The sequence below is a fragment of the Myodes glareolus genome, chromosome 14 (assembly GCF_982192425.1).
Source record: "Myodes glareolus chromosome 14, mMyoGla1.1, whole genome shotgun sequence".
Lineage (NCBI taxonomy): Eukaryota > Metazoa > Chordata > Mammalia > Rodentia > Cricetidae > Myodes > Myodes glareolus.
Window position 1 is genome coordinate 23,543,089 of NC_142039.1, and position 21,818 is coordinate 23,564,906.

At 44.1% G+C, this 21,818-nt stretch overlaps 1 protein-coding gene and 1 long non-coding RNA gene across 2 annotated transcripts; one reads left to right on the forward strand and one right to left on the reverse strand.

Annotated features, from left to right (window-relative positions):
• Positions 1 to 2,051: 2,051 nt before the first annotated feature.
• Calml3 (calmodulin like 3) lies at positions 2,052 to 3,584 on the reverse strand. The gene has a single exon (XM_048461175.3). It carries the CDS (start codon positions 3,459 to 3,461, stop codon positions 3,012 to 3,014), a length of 450 nt encoding a protein of 149 aa, XP_048317132.1. The 5' UTR covers positions 3,462 to 3,584; the 3' UTR covers positions 2,052 to 3,011.
• Positions 3,585 to 9,199: 5,615 nt separating this feature from the next.
• LOC125417619 (uncharacterized) lies at positions 9,200 to 13,610 on the forward strand. The gene is made up of 2 exons (XR_007237178.3): positions 9,200 to 9,924; positions 13,139 to 13,610. It is a non-coding gene; the product is annotated as an uncharacterized LOC125417619 (long non-coding RNA).
• Positions 13,611 to 21,818: the final 8,208 nt, after the last annotated feature.

A 21,818-nucleotide genomic window follows, 5' to 3' on the forward strand; every position in this document is an offset into this window, starting at 1 on the left:
CAACCCAGGATGTTAGGATTCCACGGCAATGCTCCAGCCAGGCGATCTACAGGGTACAGAAAGACGGACCACCGGAGACCTCTCTTCCTCACTTGCCTGCAGAATCTAGGAGAGAGCTGACAGAATCCCTGGAGATCCCAGTTCTGTTTGCCCCTGCTGGGCGTGTTTCCTTTGGGTGGGTTCCTCTGGGATCCATATCCAAACCTCAGACACAGCTCTTCTGTTTCAGCGACTCCAGGGAGCTTCTATCCGGTTCATCTCTGGATACTGTGTCCCTAGTGCTTTTGAGACTCATCCCCAAATGGAAATGTCCAGTCACACCTGACTCTTAGCAGAGCTGAGGTTAGTTAGCCCAGTCTGAAACTTTCTTCTGCTCTCCTGATGGGAGGATTGACAGTGATCCGGGTACCACCAGAGCTGACACAAAAAGTGGGTCTTTTTTGTTTGGTTGGTTTTTTTTTTTTTTTGCCTCATCTCTGCCTTTGATGCTGGGGGTATTTTGAGGGTGGCAAGCCTTGTTGACTATTGGTGCTAGAAGGGGCCCTTAGCTATGGTAGTAACCGGACATACACTTATCAAGGGGCCTCTATGCATATGTAGGGACCTACTCCATGATGGGTTTTATTCTTGGGTTGATGAGATGGCTTAGCAAGTCAAGTGTTTGCTGTGTAGTCTGACAACCTGGGTTCCATTCTGGGGCGAATGAGAGTGTTTTATGACCGCCACGTGTGCACCGTGACACCTGTACTCTCCTATAAATGTCATGAATACAGAATAATAACAAAATTTTTAAAAATAGTGTTCATGGGATGAGAATATAGCTCAGTGATCGTGCTTGCTTAGCACGTATAAGGGCCTGGGTTCACTCACCAGTACTGAATGAAAGAAAGAAAGAAAGAAAGAAAGAAAGAAAGAAAGAAGGAAGGAAGGAAGGAAGGAAGGAAGGAAGGAAGGAAGGAAAGAAAGAAAGAAAGAAAGAAAGAAAGAAAGAAAGAAAGAAAGAAAGAAAGAAAGGGAGAAAGAAAATACCATTTTTATAATCCTTTGCAGTTTGGAGAAAGGCCACCCTTGTCATCACAGTGAAGGTAAAGGGGCCATGCCCAGCCATAAGTGGGGTCAAACCTAAGACATGCCCTCAGGTTCCTCAGTTGTAAGATGAAGAAACAAAGAGTCGTGGCTACTCTATTGTTGTGAGTTCCTATACAGACTCAGTACCTCTCACTTAACAAGGAGAGTGTGTAGGTCCTGGCATCATAAAGGAGCACAACCATGGAGGTAAGAGAAGGGCTGGGTTGCAACCCCAGGCTGTCCCACTCCAGAGCCCACCCTCACTATTTTACAAATGAGGAATCAATGGTGGGGGGCAGATGTGGGGACCAAGGAAGATCAACAATTTTGCTGAGTCCTGGTTTAGGGTCCAGTTCATGAAACATTGAACTTTCAGTTCCCTTGGCACTCAGATGCTGATTGAGGAGGCCCCTCAGACTCTGGACACCCTGCTGCAACCTCTGGGCATGGCCAGTGTGGACAGGGCTAACGGGCTCTAAGCTGCTCTTGCACATTGGCTGGAGTCATCTTGCAGTTAGAACCCTCCCCAACCTTCTCATTACCAGATACTTGACAACAATCAGAGTGACCAGAGGGAAATAGGAGTAAACACTTGGAGATCCTTCTTTCCTGTGATTGACACGGGCATTTTAGCAGCTTTGCATATATTCCCTTCTTTTCTAAAATTGGAGTTTCCAGCACAGGTTGGAGTCTAAGGACAGCATTGAACTTCGGCTGCCTCTACCTCCCGAATACTGGCATCACAGGTTTGTACCACCAGGCCCGGTTTATGTGATGTTTGAGAACCCGGAGCGTCATGGGTGTTAGGCAAACATTGTATCAGCGAGCTCTCTATGTCCAGCCCCTTACTGAGATATCTACTTGTTCTTTGCTACCAACTTGGTCATTACATGGAGAGACTTACTGCATCCAAAAGTTTTCTATATGCACCAATGCAGGGATTTATTGCACTTACACAAAACAAAACAAACAAACAATGACAGTTGGAGGAAACAGGGTTTAGTTAGAAACATAAAAGGGAACAACAGAGGAACATAGGTGTCTTGTTTATTCCCCCGCAGCCTCCCTCTCTCTGTCACCCAAATTTCGCTCCTTCTAGATGAATACAAATGTGTTACAACTGACCCCCAGCTTTACTCCCAGCTTAGAAAAAAAAAGAACCACAGAGGTTTGCATGAGACAAAAAGGAACAAACCAGAGCTTCACCGAAGGGAAATGATGTTTTCCAGATGGCCTGACCTCAGTCATAGAAGTCCCCATCACTGCCCTTCATTCGATACCCAGATGTTTCCCAAACTGAACAGCAGATGAAGTCTTTGGTCTAAGATGCTCCAGGAGCTGTGATGCAGACTGATGGCTATAGGCCATCTTGATGCTAAGCATTGGGTGCCTGGTAGAACCCTACCCAGGAGGTTTTGAGATGCTACTAGGTTAAGAAGATCTCTTCATTTTTGCTCCACCCCTACACACACACACACACACACACACACACACACACACACACACACACGGAGCTTCCAGCCTGGTTTATGCCATGGAGTTGATGATCATTTCTGTTGAAAACAGAAAAAGAAAAAACAAAAAGAAAAAGAAAAAAAGAAGCATGGGTCCTTCGGCTCACTGACCATGCAGAGATGGGACAGTCTGTGTCGGCTCTTGAGGGCTGGGAGGAGTTGATGCTTGTCTGAGCCTGAGGCTTTCTCTTTCAAGGGGTGTGAGCAGGTGGGAGGCTGACAGAAAAAGAGAAAGTGAAATGCAGTCCGGTGGATGAAGTCCACTTTGCCTGAGATGCAACAGAACCCAGAGGAAGCTGGGAAACAGGGAAAGACACCCAAGGCCTGGGTAAGATTCTCACCACAGTGAGGGTAGCCATGGTCCAGCAAAACTTGCACGCAGCCCAGGAGCCTCATGGGCACCTGGCTATCGCAGCCTCTGGGGCAGCCTCACTTGGACACTAGCATGTGGACAAACTCCTCATAGTTCACTTGCCCATCACCATCTGTATCTGCTGCCCGGATCATTTCCTCCACCTCCTCATCACTCAGCTTCTCCCCCAGCCTGGTCATCACGTGCCTCAGCTCAGCAGCACTGACGTAGCCGTTGCCATCCTTGTCGAACACTCGGAAGGCCTCCCGGATCTCCTCCTCACTGTCGGTGTCTTTCATCTTCCTGGACATCATGCTCAGGAACTCCGGAAAGTCTACAGTGCCGTTTCCATCCTTGTCGATTTCATTCACCATGCCCTGGAGCTCAGCCTCCGTGGGATTCTGACCCAGGGACCGCATGACAGTGCCCAGTTCCTGGGTGGTGATGCAGCCGTCCCCATCCTTGTCAAACAGGGAGAAGGCCTCCTTGAACTCAGCGATTTGCTCCTCAGTCAGCTGGTTGGCCATGCTGGCAGGCCGTGGGTGATGCGGCAGAGGTGACCAGGCCGGTCTCTGTTCCCAAGCGCTAACTGCGGGCTGGGCTCCTCTTCCCAGGCGCAGTAAAGACAGGTGGAGACTTCAAGGGGCGGCTGTCTGTCTGGCTTTCTAGCCCTGGCTTGACTGGCTGGGGTTTAAGAAGGAGCAAGGTCCTCCCCCATTGTTGGTCTGGCAGGATTGGGCTGCCATCCACAGACGCCGACGCCCCCGCCCCTGTGGTTGCCTGAAGGCCAGGTCCTGTTTAGACAAGAGTCCAAGAGCAGCATCCAGGCTGGTCTGCTAATTGAGCGGATGCCAGACCTGTGTGAAAGGCAGCTTTCCTTGTCAAACACCAACAGGGCCAGCAGCAGTCACGGCAATACCTTCCATCCAGGTATAGGGAAAACCTTTTGTAAAAAACCAACCTGGGCCTTGTGTTTCCCATCTCCCCTTCTGTTTTCTCGATTTTGCACCTGCCCCCAACCCAATCTTGTCTCTCAGTAAAATAAACATTTCCCTTTCTTTTTTTAATATTTATTTATTTGCTATGTATACAATATTCTGTGTGTATGTCTGCAAGCCAGAAGAGGACACAAAACATCACTACAGATGAGGTTGTGAGCCACCATGTGGTTGCTGGGAATTGAACTCAGGACCTTTGGAAGAGCAGGCAATGTTCTTAACCACTGAACCATCCCTCCAGCCCAACATTTTCCTTTCTTCAATGGAGCTGAAGTTTTCTGTAGAATAGAAATTGCCTGTACATTCTTTGTCTTTGATTTTCAAACCTGGTGATTTCCTTAGGTTTTCAGATAGGAATAATGGTTTTTCTTCAGGTAAAAACAGGGTTCAGTTGTCTTTGGAAATGAATGACATGAATGGAGAATTTCCTGCAATGCTTGTACCAGCTCACAGCTGTTTACTGAGTGCCTCGTGGGCAGATGTGGTTGGAGGGGAAGAATACAGAATGAATACAGCATGGAGTCCTGGTCTTCATCAAGTTCAGGCCCTGACTGTGACTGAGTTATCAAGGAAATGAACAGGTAAGCCCAAATGAGGTCACCACATATTTTTTGGCACATGCTACAAAGGAAATAAAGGCAGTGATGGAGAGGATGGAGGTAGTGGTGGGTCATGGTCAAGGACAATTCTTCTGCAGAAAGTCTCTTGGAAGTGGCATAGGGAAGAGGAGGGCAGGGTGGAACTGAGAGAAAGAAAGGTAGGCCGTCTGATTGCCGGCTAGTGAACGATGGGGAGGTGGGCATGAAAACAAAGGAGAGCTTTGCGGGACCCAGTGAGGAATTCCTCCGTTCTACTTTGGTCACAGTACCCTTGGAGGGTTTCAGCAAGCACTTACCTGAGCTCTGGAGCCAGAGCAGAAGGTGGGAGAATCTCCAGGAGGTGATAGAGTCAAGAAGGACCCCAGCTCCTTACTGTCTGGGGTGGGAGTGGAGGCTAAGGAAATGACCTCCCTAAGTAAGAGAACTCCAACCAAATCCCATTTGAGAGAGAAATACAGAATCGGCCCTTTGTTCTCTTACTGACCAGGCAGGCCCAGGGCCAGGACTGCATGGGAAGATTGTCTGCTTAGGAGGAGTTACTGAGGAGAGAATATGCCAGACCACTGCTTGGCTGTTAATTGTTCCCTCCTGGAATTTCTCTCCCTTCTCCACACTAGTATTTATAATACCAATGCAAATGCTTTCTCCATTCAAGTAGATGACAGCTTTGCTTTTGTTGTCTGGAGGGAGAGAATAGGAGTTGCCTATCTGCCAGATGGTTGACTTCCTCCTCAAAGGGTCGCACGAGGCCTAGACCTTAAATGTGTGGGAAGAATAACAAAGGAAGGTGTTCACCATGGGAGAAGAAAAAAGAGGTAACATACTTCTTCCACAAACCATAAAATGAACACCAGGACAACAGGATCTGGACATGGGGTGGCTATGGGGACCCAGGGGTGTAATGGAAGAAACAAGGTGATGGGCATCTTAGAGGCCGCTGTGTGGTCAACCACTCCATTAGCGGTCAGAAGCCACTCTCCTCTCCTCCATACTCAAGTGTTTGGTGGTACAGGAATGCGGTGCTACCTCGGAACCTCCAGGGTAAATTGTTTTCTTTCTGTATTGACAGAGAAGGGCTGAACATAAAACAGAATAGAATAAAATTCGTTTATTTAGGAACAATGAGAAGATACCACCCTTACTGATACTGATTTTCTGTATCAGTTACTCATCATTCCCATATAGCAGAATAGCTAACAAAGGTAATCTGAAGATGGCTCAGAGTTCAGATCACCAGGAACAACATGGTGGAAAGAGAAAACAATCCCACAGATGATCTCCGATCTCCACATGTGTGCTACTGTGCATGCACACACACTACCACCACAACCACCACCACCATAAACAACACCACCACCAACACTAAAACCCAAACAAACAAAACAAAAACAAAACCTCCCAAACAAAAAAAACCTCTGCCCACAAAGAAAATGTAATTATATATATATAATATATATATGCACTTTTAAATTTTTCGTTAAACCATGTGCTTCCTTTAGCAAGGGAAATTAATAAATAAGATTGAAAAGCTACTCCTAATAAACTTTTTTATTGATTTTTATTGAGCTCTACATTTTTCTCTGCTCCCCTCCCTGTCACTCACCCCCTTTAACCCCTCCCAAAGTCCCCATGCTCCCAATTTATTCAGGAGATCTTGTCTTTTTCTACTTCCCATGTAGATTAGATCCACATATGTCTCTTTTAGTGTCTTCATTGTTGTCTAGGTTCTCTGGGATTGTGATTAGTAGGCTGGTTTCCTTTGTGTTATGTTTAAAAACCTCTTTTGAGTGAGTACATATAATAATTTTTTCTGGGTCTGAGTTACCTCACTCAATATAATTTTTTCTAGTTCCATCCATTTGCCTGCAAATTCCAAAATGTCGTTATTTTTTCTGCTGTGCAGTATTCCATTGTGTAAATGTACCACATTTTTCTTATCCATTCTTCAGTCGAGGACATTTACGTTGTTTCCAGGTTCTGGCTATGACAAAGCTGCTATGAACATTGTTGAGCACATATCCTTGTGGCATGGTTGAGCATTCTTTTGATATATACTCAAAAGTGGTATTGCTGGGTCTTGAGGAAGGTTGTTTCCTAATTTTCTGAGAAATTGCCAAACTGATATCCAAAGGGGCTGTAGCAGCTTGCACTCTACCAGGAATAGAGGAGGGTTCCCTTTACCCCACAACTTCTCCAGCATAAGTTGTCATTAGTGTTTTTGATTTTGGTCATTCTTAAAGGTGTAAGATGGAATCTCAGAGTTGTTTTGATTTGCATTTCTCTGATGACAAAGGATGCTGAGCATTTCCTTAAGTGTCTTTCAGCCATTTTAGACTCCTCTGTTGAGAGTTCTCTGTTTAGGTCTATACCCCATTTTTTTTATTGGATTATTTGTTCTTTTGATAACCAATTTCTTGAGTTCTTTGTAGATTTTGGAGATCAGACCTCTGTCTGATGTAGGGTTGGTGAAGAACTTTTCCCATTCTGTCGGCTGCCATTTTGTCTTGTTGACCATGTCCTTTGCTTTACAGAAGATTTTCTGTTTCAGGAGGTCCCATTTATTGTTTCTCTCAGTGTCTGTGCTGCTGGGGTTATATTTAGGAAGTGGTCTCCTGTGCCATTGCGTTCAAGTGTACTTCCCACTTTCTCTTCTACAAGGTTCAGTGTGGCTGACTTTATGTTGAGGTCTTTGATCCATTTGTGTTGTAAGGATGAGCGGAGGGTTGCATCCCACTGTCCAGCCAGCTTAGCCCCGAAATAATTACACAGAAACTGTATTCATTTAAACACTGCCTGGCCCATTATTTCTAGCCTTTTATTGGCCAACTCTCACATCTTGATCTAACCCATTTCTAATAATCTGTGTAGCACCACAAGGTCAAGGTCGTGGCTTACTGGGAAAGGTAAGGTGTAATTCTGATAAGTCTACCTTTATATGTTACTTGGCCTTTTTTCTTTGCAGCTCTTAATATTCTTTTTTTATTCTGTATGTTTAGTGTTTTGATTATTATGTGGCAAGGGGACTTTTTTTCAGTCTGTTTGGTGTTCTGTAAGCTTCTTGTATCTTCATAGGCATATCTTTCTTTAGGTTGGGAAAGTTTTCTTCTATGATTTTGTTAAATATATTTTCTGTGCTTTTGAGTTGTACTTCTTTTCCTTCTTCTATACCTATTATTCTTAGGTTTTATTTTTTTCATGGTGTCCCATATTTCCTGGATATTTTGTGTTAAGCTTTTGTTAGACTTAATGTTTTCTTTGACTGATGAATCTATTTCCTCTATTGTATCTTCAGCACTTGAGATTCTCTCTTCCATCTCTTGTATTCTGCTGTTTATGTTTGCATTTGTGGTTCCTGATCATTCTCTCATGATTTCTGTTTCTATAATTCCCTCTGCTTGTATTTTCTTTATTGTTTCTATTTAAGTTTTCAAGTCTTGAATAGTTTCTTTCATATGTTTGCTTTTTCTTGGTTTTCTTTAAGGGATTTGCTGATGTCTTCTAATTTTTTGTCTTTTCCTTCATTTCTTTGAGGGAATTTCTCATTTCATCTTTAAGACTTTCTAACATTCCCCATGAAGTTATTTTTTAGGTCATTTTCTTCTGCTTCATCTGTATTTGGTTGTTCAAGTCTTGCTGTTGTAGGGTCTCTAGATCTAGTGTCGTGTTGCTCTTTGTGGTGTTGCATGTGTTCTTACCTTGTCTACTCATCTTTTCATCTAATCGGTGTGGTTAGGGCTGTCTGTAACTCTGGTATTTAATCTTCTAGGTGCCAGTGGATCCAAGGCTCAGATGATTGTTCCTTGTGGTACAATCAGTGCCACGGTTCTCATTGGTCACTCTGTGTTCCTGGAGGTCACTCTACACTCCTGGGGTTTGCTCTCCTCCCATGGAGTTTGCTGTCTCAGGCCTGCTCTGATCCATATTACCTGCTCAGACCTCTTTCTGTAAATGTCCCTGGTCTGGATCTGCTCCTGTGGAGGTCCCTGGCTTGGGTTTGGTCCTGCAAAGGTCTCTGGCTCTGATCTTCTCCCTTAGAGGTCTCAGCCTTGGGTGTGCCAGGACCCACAGAGGTTTCTGTTTCCTGTTTACTCCCTTGGGAGGTTCCAGACCAATGCCTGGACCCACAGAGGTCCGGGTTCAGGCCTACTCCCTCAGAGGACCCAGATTCACACCCAGACCCACAAAGGTCTCTGGCTCTAGCCCACTAGCTTGCTCAACATTTGCTCCCCTGTACCTGCTGCTGTGGAATTTGCTGTCTCAGGTCTGCTCGGGCCCAGGTCTCTGGCTCAGTCCTTCTTCCGCAAATGTCCCTGATCTGGATCTGCTCCTGTTCCCTTGGAGTTCATCATCCCGGGCCTACTCTGGCCTAAGGCACTGGATCAATCCTATTCCTGTGGAATGTGTTGCCTTAGGACCACTCTGGTCTAGTTCACTGGCTCAGGCCTGCTCCTGTGGAGTTTGGCTGTCCCAGGCCCACTCCAGTCCAGGTTGCTGACTCAGTCCTATTCTTCTCCTAATCAAATTTATATTTTGTTTTTGTTTTAATTGTTTTACTTAATTTTATCTATTTGAATTCATTGTTTGCACATTTATGTATACAGTGTGTGTGTGTGTGTGTGAGTGTGTGTGTGTGTGTGTGTGTGTGTGTGCCTGAGGAAGTCAGAAGAAGGTGTCAAATCCCTTGAAATTTAGGATCTGGAATCATGGATGGTTCAAGCTGCCATATGTGTGCTGGGACCTGAGCTCAGTGCTCTTAACTGTGAAATTATCACTCTAGCCTTATTTATTAAATTATTATTATTACTTTTATTATTGTTTGTGTGTGTATGTATGTGTGTGGGTGCACATGCTCCAGCACATGTTTACAGATGAGAGGACAACTTCATTTCTTCTCTCCTTTCACCTTTATGTGGGTTCCAGGGATCAAATTCCAGTTGCTAGGCTTGCAAAGCAATCGCCTTTATCCACTGAGTCTTATCATCCATAGACTTTGTTGAACTCTGAATATTCTCTTCTTTTTCTGAGGTTAGTTAGGAATTTGGAGCACTAGGTAATCTGAGCAACTTCCCATTCTGGAGGATATGAGAACATGGTTGGCAGTTGTTATGAAGTAGAAAAAGCAGGAAAAAAATGATAATAAGTGACCCCGCCTCCCCAGTTGATTGCCACAGCAACAATCTGCCCAGAGAGAGACTGTTGAGCATTCTCCTCCCCCATCGCTGCCTGGCTGCTGCAGACAGGACAGACTGTACCTGGATATGTGGTCAACTGCCTCCCGGAAAACCAGGGCTGACATCACCAGAAAACAATTAACCCATAGCAGACAGTTCCACAGAAGATGAGGAGTCACAGCTGGGTGAGACAATTCTGCTCCCTTCAAAAGGAGGACACAGGTAGCTGTGGGTTTTATTTTCTGGAGCATGTTTTTGTGGGTCAAACACTCAGTCTTTGCCTGATTTTTACAAAAAAGGCACATTGAAAGAGAACCCAGGAAAGACATTAAACAGAATTACTTAGTACCCATGACTCACAAAGGGCTGCCTTGTGATGGCCACACTGCTGCAATTCAAAAATTAGGAAACTATGGCAGAGGGAATGTTTCTCATTTCATGGCTTAATTCTCTCCTTGCAGCCTCTCACCCCATACACTGGCTCCTTTCTCTTCAAAAAAAAAAAAGTGTGACTCTCTAGACCAGTTGTTGTCAACCTTCCTAATGATGTAACCCTTTTATACAGTTCCTCATCTTGTGGTGACCCCCAATCACAAGATTATTTTTGTTGCTACTTCATAACTAATTTTTTAATTGTTTTTATTGAGCTATACATTTTTCTTCACATCCCCCTTTCCTCCTCTCTTCTCTCCTACCCTCTTTTGTGATCCCCACACTCCCAATTTACTCAAGAGATCTTGTCTTTTTCTCTACATATATGTAGATCCATATATGTTTCTCCTAGGGTCCTCTTTGTTGTCTAGGTTCTTTGGAGTTGCAGACTGTAGGCTGATTTTTTATTGCTTTATGTCTAAAAGCTACTTTTAAATGAGTACATATTATATTTGTCTTTCTGGGTCTGGGTTACCTCACTCAGGATGTTTTTTTCTAGTTTCAACCATTTGCATGCAAATTTCAAGATGCCATTGTTTTTACTACTGAGTAGCAGTGGAAATGTACCATATTTACTTTATTCATTCTTTTGTCGAGGGACATTTAGGTTGTTTCCAGGTTCTGGCTATTACAAACAATGCTGCTATAAACATAGTTGAGCACATGTCCTTGTGGTATGATTGAGCATCTTTTGGGTATATACCCAACAGCGGTATTGCTGGGTCTTGAGGTAGATTGTTTCCTAATTTTCTGAGAAATTGCCATACTGATTTCCAAAGTGGCTCCATCAGTTTGCATTCCCATCAGCAATGCAGGAGTGTTCCCCTTACCCCACATCCTCTCCAGCATAAGCTGTCATCAGTGTTTTTGGTCTTGGAGCAACAACTAATAAATGGGACCTCCTAAAACTGAGAAGCTTCTGTAAAGCAAAGGACATGGTCAACAAGACAAGGTGGCAGCCTACAGATTGGGAAAAGATCTTCAACAACTTCACATAGGACAGAAGACTGATCTCCAAAACTGTAATTTTGCTACTGTTATGAGTCATAATGTCAATGTCTGTGTTTTCTGATGGTCTTAGGCAAGTCTTGCGAAAGGGTTGCTTGACCCCTTTGGGGTCATGACCCACAGGTTGAGAACCACTGATCTAGACATTTAAAAGTTACTGAGAAATGTATTATATACATCCATGAAGATCTTATATTGAACCCAATTGTTGTGTATAATTGATATATAAATAAAACACTTAAAAAGGAACTGGGATGACCATTCAGTGTGTAAAGAACTTGGCATTTAAGTGTGAGGAGTTTGGATCTCCAAAACCCATGTAAAGCTAGATGCAGCGAAACAAGCCTATAATGCCTACACTCCTATGGCAAGGTGGAAGGCAGAGAGTGGAGACTCTCCAGAAGCTCAAGGGCCAACTAGCCAGTATATACCACCACAAACAACAAGAAACACCCTGTTTCGAAGAAAGTGTATGACAAGGACCAACACCTGATATTGTCCTCTGATTTGCTCATATGTTGTTGGCACATGTGAGTCTTCACTCACAATACAAGTTTACACACACACACACACATACACACACACACACTTTAAAAAAATATGTCTGTGAGCGTCTTGCCTTCATGTATGTCTGTATAGCACATTTGTGCCTGCAGGGACCAGAAGAGGTTGTTAGGTTACCCTGACACTGGAGTTACAGATGGTTGTGAGCCCCCATGTGGGTGCTGGGAATTGAACCCAGGACATATGGGAAAGCAATCAATGCTTCTAACTGCTGAGATATCTTTCCAACTCCAACAAAGATTTTTATTATAAAGTGTATTTAAAAAGTCAATAAGGACTTTGACTTGTGGCTATGTGAGGTACATGTATCCATCTTTACTGTACTTGAAGGTAAAACTGTGAAATACTTAAATATATAAACATAGGACATAGAAACTTAAAATATAATCAAAATACCATGACTTGTTCACATAAGTAATGTCTTTTTATGAAAACAAAAGCCAAAAATACTTCTTTCTCAAAGACAGAAAGTAGGGAAAGTTGTGGCACTCTCAAGAGCAGTTTTGTGGGTCTTGTCAATGCCCGGCTTTCTGAAGCAAGTGATGACCCAGCTTCACAGAGACAGTGGGGAGAGGTAAACATTTAAATGGCTTTGGGTTTCCTTTCAGAAAATTGGGTTATTCTTCTTTGATGTCATATCAAACTGTTGCTTAAACATCATTTGCAGTGTGGAATGTGAGACCGCATCTACCAAAATTCATGATCACACATAAAAATCTGTTGGTCTTGCTTGTACTCTAAAACGGTATTCATGTATGATTTTATAATGCCATGCATTTGTTGCTCAGAAAATTATGGTTCATTAGTTCTGTGGGACTTTTAAATACGAAGCCACTAAGTATATAACAACAACAACAACAAAAAACTCAGAATAATAAATACTAATACCAACCTGAATGGAAAATTCTTAAAGCATTGAAGATTCTTAAATTTACAATGGCAAATATCAACAATCCAAACTTTCAATTTTCATTTGGAAGCTCAAATTTTATTGCCAGCAAATACTGTTAAGTAAAAATAATAAGAAAAGAGACAGCTCGGCCAGTGCAAGAAATACAATTAGGTCAAATCAAACCAAATCAAAATGCCCATTGTTTTATTAAGTAAGATGCTCTCGGGTGGCCGAGTGCATGCGGGGAAACAGGAAAGTAGGGAGCCCATGCAGACCTGAAAACCATGGAGTGGTCCTGACCCTCCAGTTTTAGGCATATTTTTTCAGGTTACTCCTACTGCAAATGCCAAGACCAACCTGCAAAGCACTCCCAGGACAATGCCAAAAGCACCTGTACCAGCTCCAGGGACTTCATTGGTACCAGCTCTTCTGGATCGTGGACACCTGCCAACTAAAATCTGGTTTCCTCTGCTATTATGTCTCATCCCAAAGCTAGTCCCATTTCAAAAATCTAGTAATAACAATATTTTTTCCTTCTAGACACCTGCCCTCTTACCTCCCTCAAGAAACAAATGCCCGATGTCTCCGGAATGACAGCAGACAAGATGCCTCTTCAGCCACACCTCCCACTAAAGGTGGACCTACCAACAGCCAGCTCTCCCCTTCCCACGTTGCTCCGTGCCCAGAGGAAGTAGCCAGACTTGAGTCTATGCCCTTTTTCCAAAGAGAGCCTAAAATGTTAATCATAATTATCACTTCAATCTCCTGTCACCCCTATATCCAAAGAGTCTGGAATGTTAAGTTGGGAGCGTAGCCCCAGCCCCTAGCATCCATCCCAGCTCCTTGGCCTGGGAGTTGTATTGGTCTGGACTCCAAATCCCAGCACTCCCACAGGGTATTTAAGTGGGCTCCCAGAGGAGAAACACGTGGTTTCCGGATCTGCATGGGCTCCCTGCTTTCCTGTCTCCCTGCCATGTGCTTGGCCACCTGAATAAAACGATGGGTATTTTGATTCGGTTTGATTTGACCTATTGGATTTCTTGCGCCGGTGGAACTGCCTCTTTTCTTATTATTTTTACTTAACAAATACCACCTATTGTTTGCTTTGAAGTGATAGGCCTACTCTTATCATTTTTGAGAAAATGTCTGACAAATGTCAAATCTGGTAACCTTGCCTTGCCAGCTGCTCTTCCAATAAAAATAATTCTATGAGGGGAAAAGAAACATCACCTTGGACTCTTGCAGACAGCCACACAAATGTTCTCATGGCAACTGTCACACTCTCATGTTTAGCTGACGCTAAAAACCTGTATACAGTTGAGCATGGTGGTCCATGCCTTTAATCCTGGCACTCTGGAGGCAGAGGCAGGAGGATATCTGTGTGTTCCAAGGGCTACGTAGAAAGACCCTGTCTCAAAAAAACAAGAAAGTGTATGTAAGAACACAAAGGCACAAATGTATAGTTATCAGCTCTTCAAATAAGACTGGCTTTTCTTTTTTAATGAGACATTTAGTAGTCTAAAAGACAGTCATTTGAGTCATGCACAGAGGCTAGCATTTTCCCCATGCTTTTGACCTCAGAGTAAATGTCAAGACACTGTAAGCAGAAAGACACTAAGATTGTTAGGAAAATAGCTCTCCCTCTCTCTCTCTCTCTCTCTCTCTCTCTCTCTCTCTCTCTCTCTCTCACACACACACACACACACACACACACACACACACACAAGTCCTCTCAAAGGGTCTTCATCCCCCTGCTCTGTAAGGATCCACGGAACAAACCAGAAGAGCCACTGTCATGGAGTACTGAGGAGTAGAGGTCTGAACTGTTTGTCCATCCTCCAGGCTACAGTGACAGAAACTGAGGCTCCTGCAATCACGATGGGATGATTTTGGCCAGGTAGAGTATGATCTTGATGAAGACTGTGCGGATGCTCAATCAGAGATACTCACCTGCTGTAAATTACTTCCTTTGGAGGGTAGGGACTTTAAAAGCTAAGAGATTCAAGGAATTCTGCCTTTACAGTCTGAATTAGGATTAGAAATGACTTTTGTTAAAAAGAATGTGTTAAACACCTTGGTCAATGTAGCTCTCCCTCAGGGTGCTACAGAGGGAGGTTTGGATCAGGAATTCCCAACTTTTAGCATTCCATTCCTAACATGGAGCTGGAAGGGTGCATGGATGACTACGGGACTCTTCCTCTCTTTTCTTCTTGGTAAAACTACCCACCTGGCTAACGTTTGCTCATGGTCTTCCTTTTCCTGTAATAAAACCATAAAAACCTCTATCACGAAATACTTTCGGATTCACTTTGCCATCCCTGGAGCAATCACTTGGCTCTGCATATTGCTTTGTTTCAATATGACAGGTAAAAATTTTGAACCGAAGTCAGATAACTGGCTCAGTGAAGGCTTGCGCTGGAATCTAGACCTTCTCATTTCTACCGGCTTAGTCAGCATCCTATCCTATTTACTTTGTATTTATCACCAACTTCCGGGTGCAAACATTTTGGCCCGGGAGCTACAAAAGACATTGATAAGCCCAGCTGTCTCTGTGCAGGAAAAATGGCAGGTCATTTCTGTTAGTTCCGTATGTCTTTAGTTTACTCATCCAGCAAAGAGCAGTTACCACCTTCGTAGGTCCATTACTGTGTTTAATTAGCACCCAACAATTAATATGACCAAGGGAGAATTTGCTTCTCATTCCCCACCAGATCTGCTTCTTCTCCAATCTCCCAATCTCTCTGGAAAACAGTTCACTTAACTATTCAGAGTGAAACCCAAGAGCCATATTTAATTCTTTCCTTCCTCTACCACATCCAGTCTTTCAGCTCTTCCTCCAAGATGTGTCCCAAGGCATCCACCTCACCAAACTCATCTTGAGGCAAGACAGGTCAATACTCTTCAAGTCGGTCTCCCTTGTGTTTGGCCATTTGGTGACTATCATGTCTTTTCCTACCCTTATAAGGACATATCTTTGGCTTACCCATAAAATCCAGACTCCTGACAGTGGGTGGCTACCTTTGTCTTCCTTGACCATTTCCTGCCTTCTTATTCGTCTCCATATCACTGACCTCCATCGCTGAGTTCTAGGCGCTGGCCCGCTTTCTGTTCCTTTAACACTTCTACCCTGATTCCTACTTTGGCGTCTTTGTACAATGTGCTCCATCTGTCCCCAAACCTTAGGCAGAGGTCTCTTCATGACCCTACTTTAAACTGACCCTCTCCTAACTCATCACTTCCCCCACTCTTTTGTTTTCTTCGCATTTATCACTTCTTACTTTATATTGGTCATTTTTTTTCTTGCTTATTTTGTTTCTTCCGATAAATCTGTTGCTGGTTTCTTTTCTCCTGCTGCTCTGTGAGGTAGGACAGGACCTCTGCCTAGCAACAAGTCAGTCCGTGTTTGCTGGCGGACACAGGAAGGCTGCATCATAAACAGCTGCTTTGCTTCCAGCTACATGAGAAGGGTTGTTTCAGTCTTATCTTTGATTCAAGTTAGAGTGCAAAAAATCTCTGTGGTATGCCTCGAGTTGTCTTTCCGAAACGTCAAGTGTATTCATCTTACGAAGTCTAATAGTTTGTCCTCTTTTGTTTGTGCATTTTGTGTATGGCTCCATAGTAATGAGCGAGCTCTGTGTCAGTCCCCAGGAGCAGCTGACGATGCCCACACCTGTATACATCTGCCCCAAGGCCTTTCCGGTTACAGATTTCTGCAATGATGAAAGAAAACCCATCCCCCGTAGAACACATTGTGTCTACAGCCTAAGTTCAAGACTTGGATTTATTCTCCCAGCTTCCTGTAAGCATTCTGGTCACATGGCACTTTTATTGGCCTAGTTTTTTTATTCTGGTTCCTAACCCAAGTAATCTGGCATGGACTCTCTAGGGACAGATCAAGGACAATTGAAGTTATAACTGCTGACAGACTTATGCTTGAGGTGGGAGTTTCCTCCTTAATAAAAAAAAAATCTACAGAGATGACAGATAAGAGACTCCAGGCTCAAATTAGAATTTGAAAAACTAATGGACCAAGCAGAGTCGATGTAGAGTGCCTAGGTGGAGAGATGGCAAGGGGTTCCAGAATTGTTGGTGAAAGAACTGAGGATCTAGCCTAGTTAATACTGGTAGAGTGTTTTCCTACCATGCTTGAATCTCTGGGTTTAACTCCTAGACAATAAAACTGGGCATGGTAGTGCATGCCTCCAGCATTTGGAAGGTGGAGGCAGGGGGATCGAAAGTTCAAAACTGTCCTCAGTAACATTGTGAATTTGAGGCCAACCAGGATGCATAAAACCCTGTCTCAAGCAAAACTAAAGGAAAGCAACAACAACAACGAAAGAATTGAGTGAGGGGAAGACCTTGTGAGGCCCACAGAGCACTGGAATTCAGACTTTACCCACAGTGAGTTGGACACTCCTTGAGTGACAATGTGAGTAGAATTAAGACGGGACTTTTCTGAGTCCCTCTGTTTCTCAGTCATATGTCATAGAGCAAGTTCTTTAGTCACTTCTTGCTTGGGACTGACTTCTTACCTGGTGCAAAACACGGGGAGAGCTTGAGGATTTTTATGTTCAGTCCCCCACAGTTTTATCAGTGACTGTCCATCAGAATACCCCTATAAGTATTCCTTAAGTAATCAGGCACAGTTGAATTTGTAGGGGGTGCGTGGTTTTGGTTGTTGATCTGGGTCGTCTTTGGGTGGCTTTTCGTCTGTCTTGTGTGAATTATCACGACTCCTACGTGGCCTCATGATGGGCTAAGATGGAGACCCAGTGAGATCACTGTATGGAATTAAGTTGTGGTTGGTGTGATTGAAATTGGATAAGTAACCAGGTAGAGCATCTTTTTGGATTCAAAAGAGAATGGCTTCCCATAGCTTGAAGGCTTCTGCCTGATCGTAAGGTAGTGTTCACCAAGTGCTGAAGAACTAAACAACTGGGCTGTGTTAGGAGAATCCAGGTCTTCTGAGATTGAAGTCTGCATGTCGAGGCCTACTGTTTCCTCCAGGAGGTTGGTTTATGTTAGCACCAGGCTGCTCTGCCTAGTGCTAAGGTTACCTTCTCAGCAGTCAAGTTTATTAGGTTACTGGATTGCTGAGTGTTTAGTCGGAAGCATCACCCCAGCTCCCTAACATCCCTTTATACAAAGAATCTGGAATATTATAGTCAGGGGGCCTCATCCCAGCCCCTGGCATCCATCTTTGGAATACTGTGCAGGAACTCCATTTCAAACCCCTCCGCTGGGAGTTGCCTTAGTCCAAACTCCCCTTCTGAGAAAGTTCGCCAAATGGTGATCCCTCCCCAGGGAGGGTCAAGACCACTCCCATAGGCTATTTAAACTGCCCCCCAGAGAATGAACACATGGTCTCCCCCACCTCTCTTCCCCTCGCCATGCTTTCCCAGTGCCACTAGGGAGCATTGCGTTAAACATGGGCATCTTTTATTCAATTTAATTTGGTCTGATTGGAATTATTTGTGTAGGCGGAGAGGCTCATCTAAGACATATTCCTAACACTGAGGTGATCTCTCAGAGCACCTGAGGCACCTGTATAGGGAGTTAGAGCGGACCCCAAAGTGGGCTGTGCTTAATTTCCAAGAACAGGTTTGGATACATCAGAAATAAGTGATCTCTCCAAACAGAAGCAAACTGGTAGTAGGTTTCATTTAGAAAACAGTCAAATAAGTAAAAAGCCAATCTCAGACTTCTTACTTGCCCTGAAAGAGGCTGTCTGTTTTGTGATATTTGAACTTTTTTTTAGGGAAATTGACAAGGGCTCGCTTGCTGACTTCTTCTGTGCTGGGATGATGAGTAAAAGCTGATGGGAGAAGTGTGGACAGACAGCAGTGACGTCAGAGGAAGGAGAGGAATGGCAGGTCTTGGCAGCCGTTCCCCTGTGTGAACTACTCGCCTTTTAAAACTGACATTGGAGATTTCGAAAAAAAAAAAAGAAAAGAAAAGAAAAGAAAAAAACCAGAAATATTAAATAGGATGATATTATTGGGCCTCGGGGCTACTACAATTATCTTTTTTACCAAAGTATATTCTTTCATTCGATTCAGGGTCTCATGTAGCCCAGGCTAGTCCTGAACTCTTAATAAATTGAAGATAATCTTGAACTCCTAATTCTCTTTCCTTTAACCTTCTGATTTCTAAGATTATAGACAATGCCACATCCAGATGTTAGGGATTAACCCCAGGCCTTTCTGCATGTTAGGCAGGCACTCTACCAAGAGAGCAGCAAGCTTCTGATGCAAGCTCTTGATGCATAATTGGGATAAGTAGGATTGCCCATTGATGCAAGCCTCTGCAGCCAAAGCAAATTGCCACCAAGAAAACAAGTTGATCTTCCCTGGGGCAGACGGCTCATTAAGAGCTCTTGTTCTAAACTCCAGGTCTTTGAAGTTTGTGGTTATGATAAAAGCTTTAGCATTTAGTTCAAGAGTCTATGTGTGTATAGATGAGCATCTGTATGTGCACATGTGTGCATACGTGCATGTGTATACAATCCCGTGTGGGTCAACTATCCATTTGGGAGTATGTTTCCTAGAGGTAAACATGTTGATGAGGGCAGGAAACAGGACTGTGTGGGGCACAAACTCACTGCCTGGGTGAGGGATTTGAAGGAGGCAACATGACTCAACAAGGTGCCCCATTTTACCCGTGCTCACTGTAGCCAACTACCCAGCAGTTTTCCACCATGTCCTCTGAAATCATGGACCTCAATAGAGCTCTTTTAGTAAGGACAGGAGCCAGAGGTTCACTCTCCTCCTTCCCTCCCCCCACAGCCACCCAGGGAAGCTCTCATCTTCATGTGTGGCTCCGAACCCTCACCTAAGTAACACAGTCGGTAACAAAGGCAGCATACAGGCCCCAGGGTAATGTGTGCTGAGGCATGGAGCTCAGAAGAGCAACCGAGTCACCGGCACAGCAAGGGTTCAAGAAATGTGAACTCTTGTTTTCAAATACTAGTGATCCATTTTAACATAAAGTTAGAACCATTTTCACGGTGCCACACTTTCAAGGTCTTCCCTCATCCTAAAATGATTTCTCAAAGGACTCATTTGTGAATACCCTTAGGCATTAGGGTTTCACTGTTTGATTTCATGAGAGGTACAATCTAGTTCCTAGTGTCCATAGAAAACTCTGGAATTTCTGTATGCTTTTGTAAAGTAAAGAAAGCAGACAGTTTCTGACTTAATCTCTGAAGCAATATGGAGGTGATCGAGAAAGCCCCACCCAAGAACATTCTATTTTGACAGCAGGCCAAATTTGGTGAGTCAGAGAAAGGATGCCCCCAGGAAAGGAGGTAGTTACTCAAGTGGTGGAAAGGGCAGAGACAGGAAGGAGGGGGGAAATGGCATAAGAAAGGCTTGGAGGCAGGAGTAGGAGTGGACCCTGAGAGGAGAGGGTAAGGGGGGGGGAGGGAGGGAAGAGGATAAGGGTTCAGTTTCACTTCTTGGTGGCCCAGGGAACACAGTAAAGTAAACAAGACTAATAGAACTTGAGCAGAAATGAGGTTGTCAGGGATGCAGACACCTGAGCTGTACCCTTACTTGGTCAAGAGCATGCCATTATGTGTTTCTGCAGCAGGGGAGGTTAGGGAGGAGGGATAAGACAGAATGAGAAGGAAAAAAGGAAAGAGGAAGGGAAAAAGGGGGCAAAGTTTGTCTGAAGGAGCTATTCACACTGTCTTCTGTAATGGCTGCCTTGTGGGTCTCAGATAAGGAACAAAGAGAAATTACACACTGCTTTTCTAAGGACACGGAACTAGTGACGTGTTTCTAGAGACTCTAGCATGAGTTACACTGAGATGGGTCCAGGCCTAGACTCAGACAGCTACATTTTTGGAAAAGAGAGAGAATTTGCAAGGACAATGGAATTAGGTTGGGTAAAAGAGGACTCGATCCACCAGAACTTTGTATTAACTTAATCATTCTACCTGTCTATCCATAACCATCAGGTCACTTTGTACCGTGAGACCATCTTCATTCTTGTTCTCAGGACATTCAGACAGTTTCAACAGGCTCCCACTATCAAGGAGCTGAGGCTGGCAGCAGTTCTTAGAGTGCCCACAAAAACTGTGGCTGCACAGGAGGGGGCCTGACACTATGGAGCAGTCGAGAAAGGGAGCTCATATCTGCGCTCTGTGAAATACTCACAGATCCCCATTCTTGAGGTCTCTGTGTAAAAAGACGGACTGCATCTTCTGGAAGCTGGTATGTCTTTCCCATCAGCTCTGCAGAGCAGCCTGTGTGAGCAGCTCCTGACTTCTACACCAGACAGGAAAAAGCAGTTACCGTCTCTTCTAGAGGAAGGACTCAGAGAGAAGGTCCTGATGCAATCGTCATGAGATGCCATGGAAAATGTAGGACAGGTCAAAGCTGGATTTGAGCTCATTACGCTGCCCTTCCCTCCAAATGCCTTTCATTAAGCAAGTCGGAACCTGCAAGCCTGTAAATCCTATCTCTATAAAGGACACTTTTTGGAAGGCGTTTTCCATGCTTCGGGAAAAATACTATGGCCTAAGGAAACCGCATGACTGTGAATCCACATATTTCAAATTGATTTGGAAGATTCAAGTTGTAAAAGTTTATTCCTCTATAAATGACAATAGCTTGGAATGCATTGGCAAAGGGGGGTCGTACTGGAATGAATCATGGGGTTTATTGGGGAAAAAAGTCATGTCATGAGTAAAAACAAGACATCTGTCTGATCATGGAACATGCGTAGAAAGGAACTGATGTGTAGAGTTGATGCGAGGGTCTGTGGGGGTGGTATGGGGTTGAGGAGGATGAGAAAATTCCCATCATATTAGAAAGTTATTAAAACAGAGGATCAGTTCTTCCTGAAGGAGAACTAGGCATGACCCAGGTGGTGTAACCCATGATCCCAGCACGTGAGAACCAGAGGCTGGATCATCAAGGTTACCTGAAGCTACAGAGCAAATTCAAGGCAACCCTGGGCTATGACACCTTGTCTCAAAAAAGAAAATGGAGGAAATCTGTTGTCTTTTAAGATATAGGGATACCTTTCTTAAAGAATGAGTGCTGGGCTAGAGAGAGACGGCTCAGTGGTTAAGAGCATGTGTTACTCTTACAGAAGACTGAGGTTTGGTTCCTAGCATCCACATGGTGGCTCACAGCCATCAGGTTCCAGGGACCTGATGCCCTCTTCTGAACTCTCAAGGCACCAGGGATTTGTATACATGCAGGTAAAACAC

Coding starts and splice junctions, on each gene's coding strand:
- Calml3 (XM_048461175.3), bottom strand. CDS start 3,461: ATGGCCAACCAGCTGACTGAGGAGCAAATCGCTGAGTTCAAGGAGGCC.